The sequence below is a fragment of the Triturus cristatus genome, chromosome 12, assembly GCF_964204655.1.
Source record: "Triturus cristatus chromosome 12, aTriCri1.1, whole genome shotgun sequence".
Taxonomy (NCBI): Eukaryota; Metazoa; Chordata; class Amphibia; order Caudata; family Salamandridae; genus Triturus; species Triturus cristatus.
In genome coordinates, this window is record NC_140595.1 from 7119299 (window position 1) to 7138865 (window position 19567).

Genomic DNA, 19567 nt, shown 5'->3' on the forward strand with positions numbered 1-19567 from the left:
ATCGACGTCCACCCAGTCTGCCATAAATGTCTCTCGCCGGATCACGACGAATCGAAATGCATGGCCTGTGCACGATTCCGATCTAAGAAGACTCTGCGGAATCGACGGGCAGCATATTCAGCACCGAGGACGCCGAGAGCGTGGAAGAAGTAGTCTCTAGCCCCGCTTCAGAACAAGATTCCCGATCGGACGATGAAGTGATCTTTCGACGTGAAGAAACCGTTGACGAGGTAGGAGACTTCGACGAGGCCTACGGGGCCGAAGAAGACAGCTCTCCTGAGGAGCTAGGCCAATCCGTCGACACGGAGGCCGAAACAGTACGTCGTCATCAGGCTCCGGTCGAGGGATCGCCTTCGGGCCTTACCCAAGATCAAACACATGGTTCTTCGGCCCCACCTTCCGGTCCGGCCTCGAACACTTTGCAAGAGCCAATATTACCGAAGATGACCGGGTTCTTAAACCCAAAACCATCCATCGCTCCAGTCCCTTCGAAAACGAAAGTGAAACTGGTGGTGGTCGGATCGAAGGCGTCGAAACCATCCACTGCTCCGACGCCGAAAAAAGTCGTCGGCTCCGACCGCGTACAAAGAGACTTCGGTGCCGAGCTCACCGCAGCGGATGCGGTTGACACCCAGAAAAAGCAAGCCCTCGGGCACCGCAAGGCACCGAGACCTTCGGCGCCGACATCGAAGGCCATAACCTCCGCAGTTAACATGGCCGCCCCAGCTACGTCGACGTCTAGCGCAACGGCGCCAACTAAGTCCTCGACTACTTCGAATGTCGATACAGCCCTTCGGACCAGTGACCCCTTCCTACAAAAAAGTCGGGGCTGGGCTCGACGCCTACTACTAAGGTGCCCATCAAACCACCAACTGCGTTCACTGTGCAGCAGGTCTCCGCATCTTTGCAACGCATCCGTGACCGGGCAACCCTCCCCTCTATCTCGGGTCCCGACACGACCAAACCCTGTAAAGTGCACTCGGAGCCAACCAACATTACGTTTGGGTTGCCACCGCCCTCGGCACCGAAACTGTTCCAAATTCGGACACGTGTCCTCCACACACAGTCCACCACCTCTGGCCTTACAGAATAAGACTCTTCGGGGCCACAATTTATCGACGCAGACACTGGCAGGTTAATGCTCCACAAGCGCAAAATAACGCCAGTTAAGGAAGAGGAGCCCTACAAAATTCCTCTTAAACGCAAACTGCCAGCGGAGCAGGAACCAGTGCTCCAGGAACACTTCCAACCCTTCCATCCTGATCCGCAGTCCTTTTCTCCTACCCCTTCCGAATCGGACGCAATACAGGACTATGGCGGGGAGGATACCATCTACCCTGGGGACGTGGATCCTGATGAGCACCTACAAGACCCAGATCAGGCATGGGATGACCCCACAGACCAAAGTGTCGCGCCACATACCCATGATGCGCAACTCTATAACGTAAAAACGTCTCCTACAGAGGACACAGCTGCCTTTAATGCCCTCATCGAACGGGCTGCTGCTCATCATGGGGTGGAACTCCATTCTGATGCCATTGAGGAAGACTTCCTGCTTGACACTTTCGCATCTTCAGAAAGAACTGTCAAAACTCTGCCCATGTTAAAAGGGGTTCTCAAACCTGCCAAAGACCTTTTCAAGGACACCACAAGAGCACGGGTGTTAAATCCCAGGATTGAAAAAAAGTACAAGCATGCACCCGGTGACCCTAAATACATTAGGGGTCAGTTGCCACTAGACTCCATGGTGGTTGCCAATGCTCGCAAGAGAGCCCACTCACAAACAACTGGTGATGCTCCTCCCCCAGACAAGGAGTCAAAAGTACTAGAAACATCGGACAAACGCATTGCAGCGCAAGCAGCGAACATCCTGTGCATTGCCAATACACAGGCACTCCTGGCACGTTATGACAGGTCACATTACGAAACGCTAGAGTCACTGCTCCAACATCTACCAGATGAGTATAAAGAGTCAGCGGAGCTACTCATCAGAGAAGGACAACTCCTCACTAATGCATCCATAAAATGCGCCCTTGACACAGCAGCTAGGGCAATAAACACAAGCGTCATGCTACGATGTCATGCCTGGTTACGAATCTCAGGCTTCAAACCCGAGATCCAAAACAATATCCTGAACTTACCAGTTAACACAGAATACTTATTTGGCCCAGACGTTGACACTACCCTAGAAAAAATAAAGAAAGACACTGACACTGCGAAATCAATGGGGGCTCTGCAAACGCAGCAATTTCGTAGTGGCTCCTTTCGTCGCACCGGAAATAGGGGATCAACAAGGGGTCAGGGGTCACAACAGCAGTATGCTAAAAGTGGCACACAAAGCACCTATGACAAAAACAACAGGGGTGGATATCGTGGATCCAGCACCAAAGGCAGGGGACGTGGCTATGGCAACACCAGGTCCTCTCCAAAAAACAAACAGTGACGCCCTCTCCTTACCCCCCGACCACATAACACCTGTCGGGGGACGACTCCGGCTGTTCCTGTCCGCGTGGAAGAACATCACCACGGACAGGTGGGTCAGGGACATCATCCAGCACGGGTACTGTCTAGAACTAACTTCCACTCCACCCAACATACCACCAAAGCACCGTCCTATGTCAGCTGAACACTTACATTTACTCCAGCAAGAAGTGCTTGCTATGCTCGCAAAAGGGGCAATAGAAATAGTGCCCATCGACCAGCAGGGAACAGGGGTGTACTCTCTGTACTTCTTAATCCCAAAAAAGGACGGCTCGCTCAGACCTATTCTAGACCTGCGACCCCTAAACCTATATATTCTGTCAGAGCATTTCCATATGCTCACCCTCCAGCAGGTTCTCCCACTACTCAGTCAGGGGGATTTCCTAGCTACGCTAGACCTGAAGGATGCATACTTCCACATACCCATACACCCTTCACACAGGAAATACCTCAGATTCACTATTCAAGGGAATCACTATCAGTTCAAAGTTCTCCCCTTCGGAGTAACAACAGCACCCAGGGTCTTTACCAAGTGCCTGGCAACAGTGGCCGCGCATCTGCGAAGACAAAACATTCACGTCTTCCCTTATCTGGACGACTGGCTAGTTCAGGCCAAGTCAGCACAACAATGTGCCGCCCACATGTCCCACACCATTCACCTTCTTCACGGTCTGGGATTCTCACTGAATTACTCAAAATCACATCTCCAACCTGCCCACGTGCAACAATACTTAGGCGCCACAATCAACACTCTGGCTGCCACAGCTCAGCCTACTTTAGTTAGAATCGACAGCATGCAACTGCTGATCTCAAAATTCAAACCTCAACACTCCCTTCCTGCGCGAGTGTTCATGCAGTTGATAGGCATGATGGCCTCCTGCATCTTCATAGTCCCGCACGCGAGACTACATATGCGCCCGCTTCAGGAGTGCTTGGCACGTCAATGGAATCAGGCTCACGGGCAACTAAAAGACCTAGTGTTGGTGAGCGGTCGGGCATACATCTCTCTGCATTGGTGGAACACACAAAACCTTTGCAAGGTCCGACCGTTCCAAGAGCCTGTTCCACAAATCATACTGACAGCGGACGCGTCTCTCCAGGGATGGGGAGCGCATGTGCTCAATTACACAGTGCAGGGACTATGGACAACACAACAAAAGAAGATGCACATCAACCTTCTGGAACTGATGGCAATCTTCCTAGCCATGAAGGCATTCAAAGTACACTTGTGCAACAAGGTTGTGTTGATCCGGACGGACAACATGACTGCCATGTACTACATACAAAAGCAGGGAGGAACACACTCTCCACAATTGTCTCATCTGGCTCAGAGCATGTGGAAGTGGGCCATTCAGAGGAACATGTTCCTCATGGCGGAACACCTCCCGGGCAAGGACAACCAGATGGCGGATCTGCTCAGCAGACACAGCCACCAGATGCACGAGTGGGAGCTACATCCATCAGTACTCCAACCGTACTTCCTGCAGTGGGGTCATCCAGAGATAGACCTATTCGCCACAAAGGAAAACGCAAAATGCCAAAGCTTTGCCGCCAGGTTCCCTCACCCACAGTCGCAGGGCAATGCGATATGGATGAACTGGTCCAGCAAATTTGCGTACGCTTTTCCCCCAGCACCATTAATACCGCTGGTGGCGCGCAAACTGAGGCAACACTCACTCACCCTTATCCTAGTTGCTCCAACGTGGGCACGCCAGCCATGGTACACCACCTTTCTGGAACTCTCCGTGGTGCCTCATCAAAGACTGCGGATAAAACCAGCGCTTTTAACGCAGAACCATGGCGAGATTCAGCACCCAGATCCCCAACAGCTGAACCTGGCGATCTGGCTCCTGAGGTCTTAGAGTTTGGCTACCTAAACGTACCACCTGACTGTATGACTATCATCAAAGAAGCCAGGAGGCCCACTACTAGAGCCTGCTATGCGGCCAAATGGAAAAGGTTTGTCATTTACTGCAACAACAATGACATTAACCCACTGGACGCGTCTATCCAAAACATCATATGCTACCTATTACACCTGTACCGCTGTAATCTAGCATACAACTCAATACGCATCCATTTGACCGCAATAGCAGCCTACCTCCAAAACAGGCAGCACCTCTCCTTATTCAAAGTACCTGCCGTTAAAGCGTTCTTAGAGGGACTCAAACGAGTAATTCCCCCCAAGACACCCACCAGCACCGGTGTGGAACCTCAACTTGGTCCTCACCAGACTGATGGGTCCGCCCTTTGAACCTCTCCATTCATGTGAGATTCAATTCCTCACCTGGAAAGTGGCTTTCCTAGTGGCCATCACTTCCTTACGGAGAGTTAGTGAACTCCAGGCACTAACCATTCAGGAGCCATTCATTCAGGTCCACGCAAACAGGGTTGTCCTACGCACCAACCCCAAATTCATGCCCAAAGTCATATCACAGTTCCACATTAACCAAACTATCGAACTGCCCGTTTTCTTCCAAAATCCGCAAAATGTCGCGGAAAGAATGCTCCATACACTAGATGTAAAGCGGGCTCTCATGTACTATATTGACAGGACAAAGGGTTTTAGAAAAACAAAACAACTCTTCGTTGCCTTCTCTCCACAACACAAAGGCAACGCCATTTCCAAAGCAGGAATAGCCAGATGGATCGTTAAATGCATTCAGATTTGCTATCACAAAGCTAAACGCACATTAACGGTTCCCCCACGGGCCCACTCAACACGAAAGTTAGGGGCATCCATGGCTTTCCTAGGAAACATCCCTTTACACGAAATTTGTAGAGCAGCCACATGGTCCACTATACATACATTTACCAAACACTACTGCGTAGATGTACACTCAAGACAGCAGGCAGCTGTAGGACAGGCTGTTCTCAAAACTCTTTTCCAGACTGCTGCAGCTGGCACAGGTAGCCGCCGCTAATAGAGGGACTGCTATATAATCTATGCACAGATATGAATTCAGCAGCCCACATGCCTCGAACTGAATATGCTACTTACCAGTATGCATCTGTTCTTGGCATGTAGGGCTGCTGACATTCATATCGCCCACCCTCCTCCACGGCGCCTGTCGCGGCTGCAGCACTCAGAATTACTGTATAGCATGGTCATCACTTACTGTATCTACTCCATCACTGCCACAATGGCGAAAAACAATCTAAGGATGGAGAGGATGCCCATGCGCACTGTAGTCCAGGGGAGGAGCCACCTATCTCGTGATACTTCGAAGACTCTTCCAGGACAACAATGTGCAATCATCCGGACCCAACACTAGGCGGCGATCTATGCACAGATATGAATGTCAGTAGCCCTACATGCTAAGAACAGATGCATACTGGTAAGTAGCATAATCAATATGCAGGGAGCAGCGTGTGTTAGTTTCTGGAAAATAATTGCGCCAGGATACTCTTGAGGGTGCGCTTTACAAATACACATAAAACATAAGTGGCACATGACTGGTGAATCAAACAGCAAGCTGGCATTTGAGCGGCTCTGGTCAGCTAGGGTGCAGCCAGAGGGATATTGTCAAGCATTACTAGCTATTCATGCATGTATTCATTCGTTCATTCATTCATATAGAAATAGCATGCTATCTCCTGAACGTACCTCACCCTTGCCAGCTCACTTCATTTTTCTCTAGCTTCTAATTGAACCCTTTCTCTTCTCTCAGCTTGTAGCAATAATCTCAGAAGCTTCGAGTTCGGGTATCTCCTTGCAGGCCGACCGCCGGGTGCCAAACCAGAGGCGTCGAGTGCACATGACCCTGGAGTTACCATGGAGCGCGGACAGAGCTATACAGCAGTTTGGTAAGTCTGTAAGTTCCCTTGCAGGGCTGTCAATTACTCTCATGTTAAACTGTGAGTGCTGTGGGTAGTAAACCACAAACTGCGTCTCATCATTTGATATCGCATTACTGTATGATCCTTGCATTTACTTGGACGTTAGTATTTTCTGTCAACTTGGAAATATAAAGTAAGTTTTTTCATACTTTGAAACGTACAGTTTGCTACATGGAATGTGGTGTTTAATTGTTTTATTTCATTGGAATCATTGGTTTAAGGCTTCCAGTGCCTAGTCATTTGCAGTTCATTCCAAGCCTTGGACTGAGAGATGGGCCGTGGCCTGGCTAGAAATGCTTGGGTTCATTCCAGCCTTTCGTTGTGATGGAGTTCTTACAGTGCGCTTGAATGTACACTTTATCGCTTCCTTCTAGTGCCTGGGTATAGCTACTTCATTCCAACCTTTATCTGCGTGGCTTTGTCATTTTCCATGACTAGTCATATAGTGTTTGGTCATTCTGTTGCTTAATTTTAACTTCTTTAAATGAATAAGTAAATCCACATTTTTCCAAGGGATGCATTCCCTCCAGAACTGTGTACTAACGTCTTTTCAGCTCATAGGTGCAGGACAAGTGCCTCCCATTCTAGGGTTTTGTACTAGTGTTTTTCCCAGCTCCTAAATTTGAACTTCTTTGCTGCTATTCACTGTGTTCTGTCATCTCTCACTTCAGGTCGAACTCACCGCTCCAACCAGGTATCTGCCCCAGAGTACGTCTTCCTGATCTCCGAGCTGGCGGGGGAGCGGAGGTTCGCTTCGATTGTAGCAAAGCGCCTGGAGAGCCTTGTAAGTTCTTCCCATCATAAGACTGGTTTGGTTTCTGACACACTGCAGTATGCAGCGAGCGCTGACTGTTTTCAGCCTCCTTTTGACACATATCTGATTCTGACTTTCAACCCTACTTCACGCTCATGACTTTTCGTCCACCGTTGTCATTATGACACATAACATTGTAAATTTCCACTTTTTGCTCTGAGGCTCTTTTCCACCTATTCCTTCCCACTGGTCAGTTTCATTTGCATTTAGGTGGCTCACTTCCTTTCCTTATCACTCTCTCTCACCTCCTTCCACTTTCTGACCAACATTTCTCCCTTTCTTCCCTTCTCCGTGGGTTGTGGCTTCGCTTCCTGCGTGTCTTCCCTCTCAGCGTGTTGTGGCTTCGCTTCCTGCGTGTGAGTGTATGTGTAGCCGTCCCATTCCATCCTTGTCTCTGTGTGTTTAATGGCATCTTTCCTTCCATTGTGTTTGGTGGATTGCCTGCTCCTTTCAATTTACTTTGTGTCAGCTTCTTATCACTTGTCATCTGCTAGTGTTCCTTTCTTCCATTCACCGTGAGCGTACCCTTGCACCTTTCATTGCAGTGTTTGCTCTCTTTTAACTTCCATTCTCTGTGTGAGTGGGCACCTTGCTTGTTCGAGACATGTGGGCTGCTGAATTCATATCTGTGCATAGATCGCCGCCTAGTGTTGGGTCCGGATGTTTGCACGTTGTTGTCCTGGAAGAGTCTTCGAAGTATCCTGAGATAGGTGACTCCTCCCCTGGACCACAGTGCGCATGGGCATCCTCTCCATCCTCAGATTGTTTTTTTCCGCCATTGGGTTCGGATGTGCTTATCTTGACTCAAGTTAGGAAAATTTAGTTTTCAGGCCAAAAGGCCTTTAGTTTTCGTCGGTACTGTTCCCGATCGGTATCGACAGTTTACTGGTTAGTTTAGCGACTTTAACAACTTTTTCGGATCCATTAGATCCGACCATCGACCCTACATCGACGATGGAATCGAGGACCCCATTCAAGAGGTGTCCTGTTTGCCACGCGAAATATCCACATATCGACGTCCACCCGGTGTGCAACAAATGCCTCTCACCGGATCACGACGAAGCGAAATGTATGGCCTGTGCCCGATTCAGATCCAAGAAGACTCTACGGAATCGACGAGCCGCGAGACTTGAAGCGCAGCAAGCGGCACCGGCCCCGACCAACATCTTCAGCACCGAGGACGAAGATGTTGAAAGCGTGGAAAACATACCCTCGAGCCCCGCTTCCGAACACGGTTCCAGATCGGAAGACGTAGATGAAGAGCTTTTTCACAGGGAAGAAGCCGACGATGAGGTAGGAGACTACGATGAGGCCTTAGGGGCCGAAGAAGGTAGCTCTGGTGACGAGCAGGGCCTACCCGTCCAAACAGAAGATATCCCAGTGCGTCAGTCTACGGCTCCGGTCGAGGGATCGCCTTCGGGCCTTACCCAAGACCAATCCCGCAGTTCCTCGGCCCCGCCCTCTGGCCCGGCCTCGGACATACAGCGAGAGCCATTATTACCCAAAAAGACTGGTTTCCCTTCCACGAAACCGAAACCAATCGTCGCACCGGTTCAACAGAAACCGAAAGTGAAAATAACACTGGTCGGCTCGAGGACCACCACACCTTCGACGCCAGCCAAACCCGTCGGCTCCGACCGCACCAAAAGGGACTTCGGGGCCGAACTCGCTGCAGCCGATGTCGGCGCCAACCCAAAGAGAAAGGCCATCGGTACCGCCAAAGCGCCTCGGCCCACGGCACCGAAACAATCGGCACCGACCACCAAGGTTAAAATGGCCGCTGCATCGCAATCCACCTCGAAAGCAGCAACTACGGTCCAATCATCGACCCCGTCGACAGCTACTACCTCTCCTCGACTCGATGACCCTGTGGCTCCAAAGACGTCCACACCTACCTCTACGGAACCACTCGGCGCCAAAGAACCGTCGGCGTTCCAGGTGCGACAAGTTCAAGCGTCCTTGCAACGCATCAGAGAAAAGGCAGCCCTCCAGGCCACGTTGGGCTCCGAGCCGAGAAAGGCTCAAAAGGCACCTTCGGCACCAACCAACATCACCTTTGGTTTGCCGCCATCCACGGCGCCGAAACTATTCGAGATCAGAACACGTGTCACCCAGACAAGGCCCCCATCTACTGAACACTCTCCTACTGGGACATCACCGTCCCACTTCATCGACGCCGACACCGGCAGGCTCATGCTCCGAAAGCGGAAGATCACTTCCGAGCAGGCTTTGGACTCTTACAGGATCCCGCTAAAGCAAAAACTGCCGGTGGAATCGGAACCCGTTCTTTATGAACGCCTCCACACCTCTTACCCAGATCCACAGTCCTTCTCTCCGTCGCACTCCGACACGGATGCAGTAGAGGACTGCATGGGTGACGACACCACCTACCCCAGGGATATGGACCCTGAAGGCCAGCAGGAGCCTGATCAGGTTTGGGATGACCCTGTAGACCCAGGTGCCGCTCTGGATACACAGGACACGCAGCTTTATGGCGCAAAAACGTCTCCCACAGAGGACACTGCTGCAATCTGAAAGAAACACGTTAGTTAGATTCCTCACCTTAGAATATCCCCAGGCGTCAGACTGGATCCGGAAGATTTTTCGTCAGCAATACCCCTTGCGCGTCGCTAGGCGTCGTCTGCGGCTCCGCGTCCGTCGTCGGCGTCGTGCGCCGGAATGACGTCGTCGGAGTACTTAGACGCCGCCCTCGCGCGCTGACGTCAGTTCTTCTTTTTTCCGCGCCAGTAAGCGCAGATCCGGGAGAGCTACCCCTTTTAGTCTTTTTTGACTAAATCTTTTTTGATCATTTTTGATCCTTGTCTGTCGACATCTGGTGCCGGTAGGATGCCTGGGTTCAAGGCTTGCGAGGATTGTCATCGACTGATGTCGGTGACCGATCACCACCGCCGGTGCCTCTACTGCTTAGGCCCCGACCACTACGCGCAGTCGTGCAACGACTGTCAGGCCCTGACTTCGAAGGCTAGGCGGGAGCGGTCCCGCAAGCTTCTCGAGCTTCGCCACTCGGCTCCGCGTCGTGCGCGATCCCGGTCCAGGAGGAGGTCCAAGGATCGCTCGCGGAGCCCTAGCCGACGCCATCGCTCGTCCGGCTCCAAGTCGTCGGGTAAGTCCAAACGCTCAAAGAAGTCCAAGAGGCGACATCGCTCTTCGGACTCCCCTCGCCGGTCGCGCGACTCGGCCGAGGGTCAGGGTGGTTCCACCCCCGCGGCTCCGGCGGAGCCGCAGGTGCCGCGTCCGCCCCCATACCTTCCGGTCCCTGGGGCGGACGCGGCGCCGGCGGAGATCAGTGCCTTCCTCTCGGCCATGAGGAGCCTGGCCCTGCCGTCGACGCCCGCTGGCGCGCCTTCGGGCCCCGCGGACTCGACTGGGCGACCTCGCGTGCCGGCGGCTCCGGCCCCGGCGCCGTCGACGACTCCGGTCTCGACGCCGCAGGTCCCCGCGGGGCCCATGCCTGGGCCCCAGTCGCCGCCGGTTGACCTAGTCACTCCTCCACCGGCGCCGACGCCTGAACCACCGACGCCGTCACCGGCGCCGCCGACGCCTTTGACGCCGACACCCCAGTTTAGCCCTCATCCGGACCCGGCGCCGGCGCGGCGTCGACCGACGCCGCATCCGACGCCGCTTGAGTCCTACCATCTCTACAGTCCGGTTCCGATCATTCCTCCTGTTTATCAGGGATCGGAAGAAGGGGGCGACTGGGAGGGGTTCGAGGACCCTCTGGCTGTTCAGTCACAGCTTTCTCAGGACTGGGCAGATGAACTGGGGGAGGCCAGTGGGCTGGACACCTCGCCAGACACTGGATTCACTTCTCCTCCGACCGTGGCTTCGGAGGAGGGTGCAGCATTTTCTGTGGTGCTGCGCAAGGCGGCCGAGGCCCTTGGGCTCGAGTTGCCTGCCGTGGCTGTGAGGACTAACATCCTCACTGAGGTGCTTCAAACCTCAGCAAGCTCCACTGAGCCTCTGCTGCCGTTCAACGAGGCCCTCACTGACGTTCTGCAGGGCACCTGGTCCAAGCCCTCCACAGTTCCTCCTGTGGATAGGAACGTTGCCAGGCGCCACCGCCCTGCTCCGGGCGACCCCAGTTTCCTGTCCCAACACCCCACCCCCGAGAGTCTGGTTATCCAGGCCTCTACCTCCCAATCCTCCTTCCCGACCGCTCCGCCGGACCGGGATTCCAAGAGACTCGAGCAGTTTGGCAAGAAACTGTTCTCGTCCCTTAGTTTGGGCCTGCGGTCCTTAAATACCGCCTGTCTCTTGGACCGTTATTCCCATTCCCTGTGGGATACGGTGGAGGACGTGCTGCCCCTGTGTCCGGAGGAGGTCCGGCCGCGTCTTACCCAGGCTTTGGCCGATGGGAGGGATGCAGCACGGCACGCCATACGCTGTGGGCTTGACACCACGGACTCGCTGGGTCGGGCGATTTCCACCACGGTGGCGCTCCGCCGCCACGCCTGGATGCGGTCCACGTCATTTTCCGGGGATGTCCAGACCACCCTCATGGACATGCCCTTTGATGGCACTCGCCTGTTTGGTGAGAAGGCGGACAGTGCGCTGAACCGCTTTAAGGACTCCCGGGCTACGGCCAAGTCCTTGGGCCTCTCGGCTCCGCGGGCGCACACCTCCGCTTTTCGCCCCTTTCGTGGCCAAGGAAGGGGCGCCTCCTCACGTCCGCAAAGCCACCAGCCGCAGAACCAACCTGCGCGCGGTCGTGGACGTGGCTTCCGCCGTGGCGGAAATGGAGGTCGACGTGGTCAGCCCACCTCCACCCCTGCAGCATCCGCCTCAAAGCCCTCCTAGTCCGAGCTTTCAGGCCCATACCACGCCAGTGGGCGGCAGAGTTCGCCATCACCTGCTCCACTGGCGGTCCATAACATCGGACAGGTGGGTGCTGCAAATCGTCCTAAGGGGCTACTCCCTCCCCTTCGAGACGACCCCTCCAGCCATGCCACCGCAACACCACCGTATCTCGGGGGATCATTTGAATCTTCTCCGCGAGAAAGTTTCGGCTCTCTTGGCCAAGGGGGCCGTCGAGCGCGTTCCGAGTCCAGAAGTAGGTCGTGGTTGTTATTCCCACTACTTTCTGGTTCCCAAGAAGGGCAAGGGGGGCCTACGCCCTATCTTGGACCTCCGGAACGTCAATGCCTTCCTCCGAAAGGAAAGGTTCAAGATGCTAACGTTGGCTCAGGTTTTAGCTGTGTCAAGAATTCCTGTCATACAAGGGAAACACGCCCTTATGTAAACAGGAGAGCTGTTACATAACTCAAGGGAAACACGCCCTTATGTAAACAGGAGAGCTGTTACATAACTCAAGGGAAACACGCCCTTATGTAAACAGGAGAGCTGTTACATAACTCAAGGGAAACACGCCCTTATGTAAACAGGAGAGCTGTTACATAACTCAAGGAAAACACGCCCTATAAAGGGAGGAACCGGGAGGTACAAGGCTGTCGGATATTGTGTTTACACCGACGTACCTGCTTCGTGAAGAGCAGTGTTCCGGAGTGGTGCTCCAGTAAGGCAAGAACGGAGGTAGGTCGAGTCGTTACTCCCTGGGCCGTGTCTTGCCCCATCGTCACCTGTGAAGGACCCGGAAGCTCTACCGGTCAACCATTGAGCTTCGCTTTTTGACTCGGCTGAGTCCAAGCGCAGTGGCGCTTTTGCTGGTTGGAGTCGTAACTCCCAGCCCGACCAGAGACACAGGGACTGCCAGCTGTAACGCACACCAGGAGGTGTTTGCCGCGTTACAGACTCGGAAGTCCACAGGATCGATCGAGCGGCTGCTCTCGGTTCAGTCTTCTTGCTTGTGATTGGGGTATCGGTGACGCATCACCAGGAGGTGACTCCGCGTCCCGGTGCAGTCTGAGGAAGAGGTTGAGCGGCTGCTCCCTTCAGGTAGAGACCCCGGCTGGGTGTTTCCCTGACTCCTCGATTCTCCCCAACACTCTTCGTGCCCCTCACAGCCTACCGATTGGCATTGTCGGCCATTTCATTTCTGCCCTCTGTTGGCATACGCCGGGATCGGCGTATATGCAGAGGACGGTTAGGACCATCCGTGCTGTGGGCTGGTAACGTACTTAGCCTGGAGGATTCCAGTGACTATAACTTTTGTTTGTTCTTTGTATTTTATTTGCCTTCATTAAAAGAACTAACCCTTCACAAGTGGTTGCGTCCTCATTGTCGTGTCTGTTAAACGATCCTGAGACGTTCAGGGCGTTACAAAATATCCGACCTTAATAACACTAACTGTCTCCCGGTCGATAACAGACATGGCAACACTTGATGATGTGCTGGCTGCTTTAGCGGCCATGCAAGTTGAAGTGGCTGCCTCTAGGCAAGAAACAGCCGATGTAAAAGCCAGACTGGATGCTATCCAATTGGACCCGCTCACGCCCAGCACCTCCCTCACGAACCAGACCCCTGCGGTAGTAGTGGAAATGCCGGTAGCCATCCCCTTGGCAACACCAGAGAGGTACAGTGGGGATCCTAACACAGTGCAGGTATTCCTCACACAAGTGGCGCTACATTTATCGTGCAAACCAAAGGCGTTCCCCACGAGTCAGGCTCGTGTGGCTTTCCTTATATCCTATTTGGCTGGAAACGCGGCACAATGGGCCGTACCTCTGGTGAGCAGGGACGACCCCCTCTTATGTGATTGGGGTGCTTTTCGCGAGGAATTCCTGAAGGTATTCGACAGAAGGGCTGACTCGTACACGGCGGACCGTGAAATGCTTGAGTTGAGACAGGGATCCAACGACCTGGTGCAGTATCTCAACGCGTTCCGAAGGCTGGTTGCGGAAACCAAGTGGCCTGTTGCTAAACAGACGGCGCTCTTCCATCAAGGGCTGTGCGATGAGCTCAAGGACGCCGTGGCTCATATTGACCCTCAACCCAAGACATGTGAGGGCCTTATCAACCTGGTATTACGGCTGGAACATAGGCTAAGTGAAAGAAAGGGGGATCATGGGAGAAAAGGAAAATCCCTTCCATCCTATGTGACGGTGGGAAGTCCTGAAACTTCCACCGCATCCAAGGGAGAACCCATGGACATCAGCGCAATACGAGCGAGCCTCACAGCCACGGAGAAAGAGTCACGCCGTAAACAAGGATTGTGCCTATATTGTGGCAAAAAAGGCCACTACGTACGTGAATGCCCTGCCAAACCGAAGACGTCACGTTATCGGGCCAACCGGTCGGTAACAGCCGTGGTGGACATACCGGCGGAAAACTAGAGGACTCCAAGACCAGAGAAGGGGCATCTCGGAGTCACTCATCCATCCCTTCACTTTCCAACTCGGTCACTAAGGGACAACGACACCTGTTTATCACGGTGCACATGGGAGTGCATGACCAGTGGATACCCGTTGTGGCCATGGTGGATTCAGGGGCCACTGGCATGTTTATGGACCACAACGAGGCATGCAGGCTAGGGCTAGTGCTTCTTCCCAAAGCAGTACCCGAAGACGTCTATGCGGTAGACGGAAGGCGATTGGTGACGGGCCCATCGGACAGCACACGGGGGTCCTTCCGATGAGATATGGGAGGAACCATTTGGAACAAATCGATTTTAACATCATCCGAGCGCCCCAATATGGCGTCATATTGGGATTGCCGTGGCTACAGAAACACAACCCCTTTGTGGATTGGCCAACACATCGCATCGAAATGACGTCACCGTATTGCATCCTGCATTGTGGAATAAGAACGGAATCCCTTGACGCAGATGAGAGCGGGAGTCAGACGGTGGCTACAGCGGCAGAAAAAGATGTGGCTCTCCCCCAGGCTTATCACAGTTTTGAGGATGTATTTGATGAGGTGAAGGCGGAAGTGCTACCACCACATAGACAGTTTGACTGCCAGATCGACCTGGTGCCAGGGGCCAGCGTTCCCAGCGGCAGGCTGTATGCCCTGACGGAGCCTGAAAACGTGCATCTCCGGGGGTACCTGGATAAACTCCTCAAGCTAGGATTCATCCGCCCGTCCAAGTCTCCGGCCGCCTCGCCACTCTTCTTCATCCCGAAGGCTAATGGGGAGCTGAGAGCCTGTGTGGACTTTAGGGCATTGAATGCGATAACCATAAAAAATCGGTACCCCTTGCCTCTCATCAGTGTACTTCTGGAACAGGTCAAGAAAGCTCGTATCTACACCAAGTTGGATTTGAAAGGGGCATACCATCTGGTGCGCATGAGGGACGGAGACGAGTGGAAGACCGCCTTTAAGACCAGGTTCGGCCTTTTTGAGTACCTCGTCATGCCGTTCGGTCTGTGCAACGCCCCGGCAGCCTTTCAGTACTTTTTGAATGAGGTATTCAGAGAGGAGTTGGATATCTACGTGGTCGTATATATCGACGACATCCTCATCTATTCGTCCAGTGTGGAGGAGCACGTACACCACGTCAAAGCTGTGCTCCAAAAGCTGAGGGAAAACATGCTGTTTTGTAAACTCAGCAAGTGTGACTTCCACGTCACATCCGTGGAATTCCTCGGAGTGATGCTGAGTCCAGAGGGACAGGAGATGGCAGAACGAAAGATCAAGGCGGTGAAAGAATGGCCGGTGCCCCAAAGCGTGAAGGACGTCCAAAGTTTCATTGGCTTCGCCAACTTTTACAGGCGGTTTATAGATGGATTTTCAGGAGTGGTGGCCCCAATCACACAGCTACTGAGGAAGTCCAAGGAGTTTGTCTGGTCCCCTGAAGCGAACAAAGCCTTTGAGGCCCTGAAAAGCGCCTTTGGTAAGGCGCCGGTGTTGGCTCACCCCGATCCGGATCTCCCCTACGTGGTGGAAGCGGACGCGTCGGATGTGGCGCTGGGGGCTATCTTGTCCCAACGCAACCACGACACAGGGGTGCTTCATCCCGTTGCGTACATGTCCCGCAAACTCAACGACGCCGAACGCAACTACCATATTGCGGAGAAGGAGCTTCTCGCAATCAAGGACGCCTTCACCGAATGGAGGCATTGGTTGATGGGGACAAGACATGTGGTATCGGTGTACACGGACCATCGGAACCTACAGTTCATGACGGCCACTAGACACCTTTCTCCCAGGCAGCTGCGGTGGATGATCTTCTTTGCGGGGTTCAACTTCCGCATCACATATCGGCCGGGGACGGAAAACCGGAAGGCGGACGCCCTGTCCCGTCAATCTGCAGTTAAGGAACCATTGCCTGCAACCGAGCGTTCCATCATTTCCCCGAGGATGGTATTGGGGGTTATCCAACCGGATACTTTCCTGAGGGGAATAAAGAGAGGGATCAGGTCATTCGCATGGCGGAGGTGGCTCCTCAGTCACAGAGAATGGCAGCTGAAGGACGGGATACCCCTGAAGGGCAGGTGCCTATTGATACCCACGCCTAGGCTAAGGAAACAAGCATTCATCTGGTGCCATGACTCTCCATGCGCAGGTCATTTGGGCTTTGAAAAAACGGTGGCTAGCATGGGACGGCATTTCTGGTGGCCAACCATGAGAGTGGATGTCAGGAGGTGGGGACAGGAGTGTCCTACGTGTGCTACCATGAAGGCCGACCATGGCCGAACCCAAGGGCTCTTACATCCACTTCCGACCCCGGATAGACCATGGGATAGCATATCACTGGACTTCGTGGTGGGCCTACCGGTAGACCAGGGGATGACGGCAATACTGGTGGTGGTGGATTACTTGACGAAAATGGGGCACTTCATCCCCTGCAAGAGAGTCCCTACGGCCGGGGAATTGGCGTCACTACTCCTAAAGAATGTGGTACGACTGCATGGATTACCTGGGGTGATCGTGTCGGACCGGGGGTCGCAGTTTACTGCGCAATTCTGGAAGACTTGGTGCACTGCGCTGCATGTTAAGACCGCCCTGTCCACCAGCTACCACCCTCAAACGGACGGCCAAACCGAGCGCCTGAACCAAACGCTCAAACAGTATCTGCGATGTGTTGTGGACCAGGGCAGGGAAGAATGGGTCGACTTGCTATGGGTTGCAGAGATAGCCTATAACAACGCCACTCACAGCTCCACACAGTCATCTCCGTTCTATAGCAACTATGGCCAACATCCCAGGTTCTTGCCATTTCTACATCCGTTCAGAGAGGACAGGATTCCCGCCACAGCGGACAGGGTGGCACACATAAAAGACACGTTGATGCGCTCAAGGGCTGTCCTAATAGAGGCCAAGAGAAGATACAAGGCTGCGGCAGATAGGAAGAGAAGGCCCGGGCCACTGTACCGCACTGGAGACTACGTCTGGATATCCACAAGAAACATGAGGTTTCGAAAGAACAGTGTGTTCCATCCCAAGTACATGGGCCCCTATCGAATTACCAAGTGTATGGGTCCCGTGAACGTGAAGGTGTGCTTGCCCCAGTCATTGCGGATACACCCTGTCTTTCATGTATCATTGCTCAAACCAGCACCCTCCAAGCCGTCTGGGACACCTAGGCCGGTATGCGTGGAGTCGGAGGTGGAGTATGAAGTGTCGGGCATACGGGCGTCCAAATGGCGCAGGGGGAAGCTGTGGTACCTGGTTGCGTGGAAAGGCTATGGCCCGGAGGAGCATTCATGGGAACCGGCTGAAGGGGTTCATGCTCCGCGCTTGGTCTCCTTGTTCCATCGGCGTTTTCCTGCCAGCGCTGGACCCGTGGGGAGCCGCTGAGAGGGAGGATGTACTGTCAAGAATTCCTGTCATACAAGGGAAACACGCCCTTATGTAAACAGGAGAGCTGTTACATAACTCAAGGGAAACACGCCCTTATGTAAACAGGAGAGCTGTTACATAACTCAAGGGAAACACGCCCTTATGTAAACAGGAGAGCTGTTACATAACTCAAGGGAAACACGCCCTTATGTAAACAGGAGAGCTGTTACATAACTCAAGGAAAACACGCCCTATAAAGGGAGGAACCGGGAGGTACAAGGCTGTCGGATATTGTGTTTACACCGACGTACCTGCTTCGTGAAGAGCAGTGTTCCGGAGTGGTGCTCCAGTAAGGCAAGAACGGAGGTAGGTCGAGTCGTTACTCCCTGGGCCGTGTCTTGCCCCATCGTCACCTGTGAAGGACCCGGAAGCTCTACCGGTCAACCATTGAGCTTCGCTTTTTGACTCGGCTGAGTCCAAGCGCAGTGGCGCTTTTGCTGGTTGGAGTCGTAACTCCCAGCCCGACCAGAGACACAGGGACTGCCAGCTGTAACGCACACCAGGAGGTGTTTGCCGCGTTACAGACTCGGAAGTCCACAGGATCGATCGAGCGGCTGCTCTCGGTTCAGTCTTCTTGCTTGTGATTGGGGTATCGGTGACGCATCACCAGGAGGTGACTCCGCGTCCCGGTGCAGTCTGAGGAAGAGGTTGAGCGGCTGCTCCCTTCAGGTAGAGACCCCGGCTGGGTGTTTCCCTGACTCCTCGATTCTCCCCAACACTCTTCGTGCCCCTCACAGCCTACCGATTGGCATTGTCGGCCATTTCATTTCTGCCCTCTGTTGGCATACGCCGGGATCGGCGTATATGCAGAGGACGGTTAGGACCATCCGTGCTGTGGGCTGGTAACGTACTTAGCCTGGAGGATTCCAGTGACTATAACTTTTGTTTGTTCTTTGTATTTTATTTGCCTTCATTAAAAGAACTAACCCTTCACAAGTGGTTGCGTCCTCATTGTCGTGTCTGTTAAACGATCCTGAGACGTTCAGGGCGTTACAAGCTGCCCTAGACCCTGGAGACTGGATGGTAGCGTTGGACTTGCAGGACGCATATTTCCACATCCCCGTCCTGCCGGCCCACCGGCGTTACCTGCGGTTCACGGTGGGCCAAGAGCACTTTCAGTTTACCGTGCTCCCCTTCGGCCTCACCAGTGCCCCTCGGGTGTTCACGAAAGTGATGGCGGTGGTCGCAGCTCATCTGCGCAGATCAGGGGTTCCAGTCTTCCCCTATCTCGACGACTGGTTGTTGAAGGCGGGCTCGCCCCAGGCGGTCGTCTCCCACCTCCAGACTACGGCGGATCTCCTGCATTTGCTGGGGTTTTCCATCAACGTGCCGAAGTCACACCTGAGTCCCTCTCAGAAGCTCCTCTTCATCGGAGCGGTTCTCGATTCGGCGCAGTTCCGGGTCCATCCACCGGAACAGCGGGTCCGGGATATACGGGCCCTGATTCCCATCTTTCGGCCTCTATCCCGGGTTTCGGTCAGGCTAGTGTTGCGGCTTCTGGGGCTGATGGCCTCCTGCATCCTACTAGTGCATCACGCCAGGCGGCGCATGCGGGCTCTGCAGTGGGACCTGAAGTTTCAGTGGGCCCAGCATCACGGCAACCTGTCCGACCATGTCTTGATCTCGGAGGGCACTGCACAACAGTTGCAGTGGTGGCTCACGGACCGCGAGTGGGTCAAGGGCAAGAGCCTCTCCCTTCCCCAACCGGAGCATGTCGTAGTGACGGATGCGTCC

The 19567-nt window shown here is 53.8% G+C and overlaps 1 protein-coding gene across 5 annotated transcripts in view; it reads left to right on the forward strand.

The window, feature by feature from the left end:
- SBNO2 (strawberry notch homolog 2) overlaps positions 1 to 19567 on the forward strand; it is a 502221-nt gene that overhangs the window by 324938 nt on the left and 157716 nt on the right. For all 5 annotated transcript variants that reach the window (XM_085639189.1, XM_085639190.1, XM_085639191.1 and 2 more), the window contains 2 exons: positions 6153 to 6288; positions 6993 to 7105. In XM_085639189.1, the coding sequence (XP_085495315.1) occupies positions 6153 to 6288; positions 6993 to 7105 (249 nt within the window). The remainder of the gene's footprint in view (positions 1 to 6152; positions 6289 to 6992; positions 7106 to 19567) is intronic.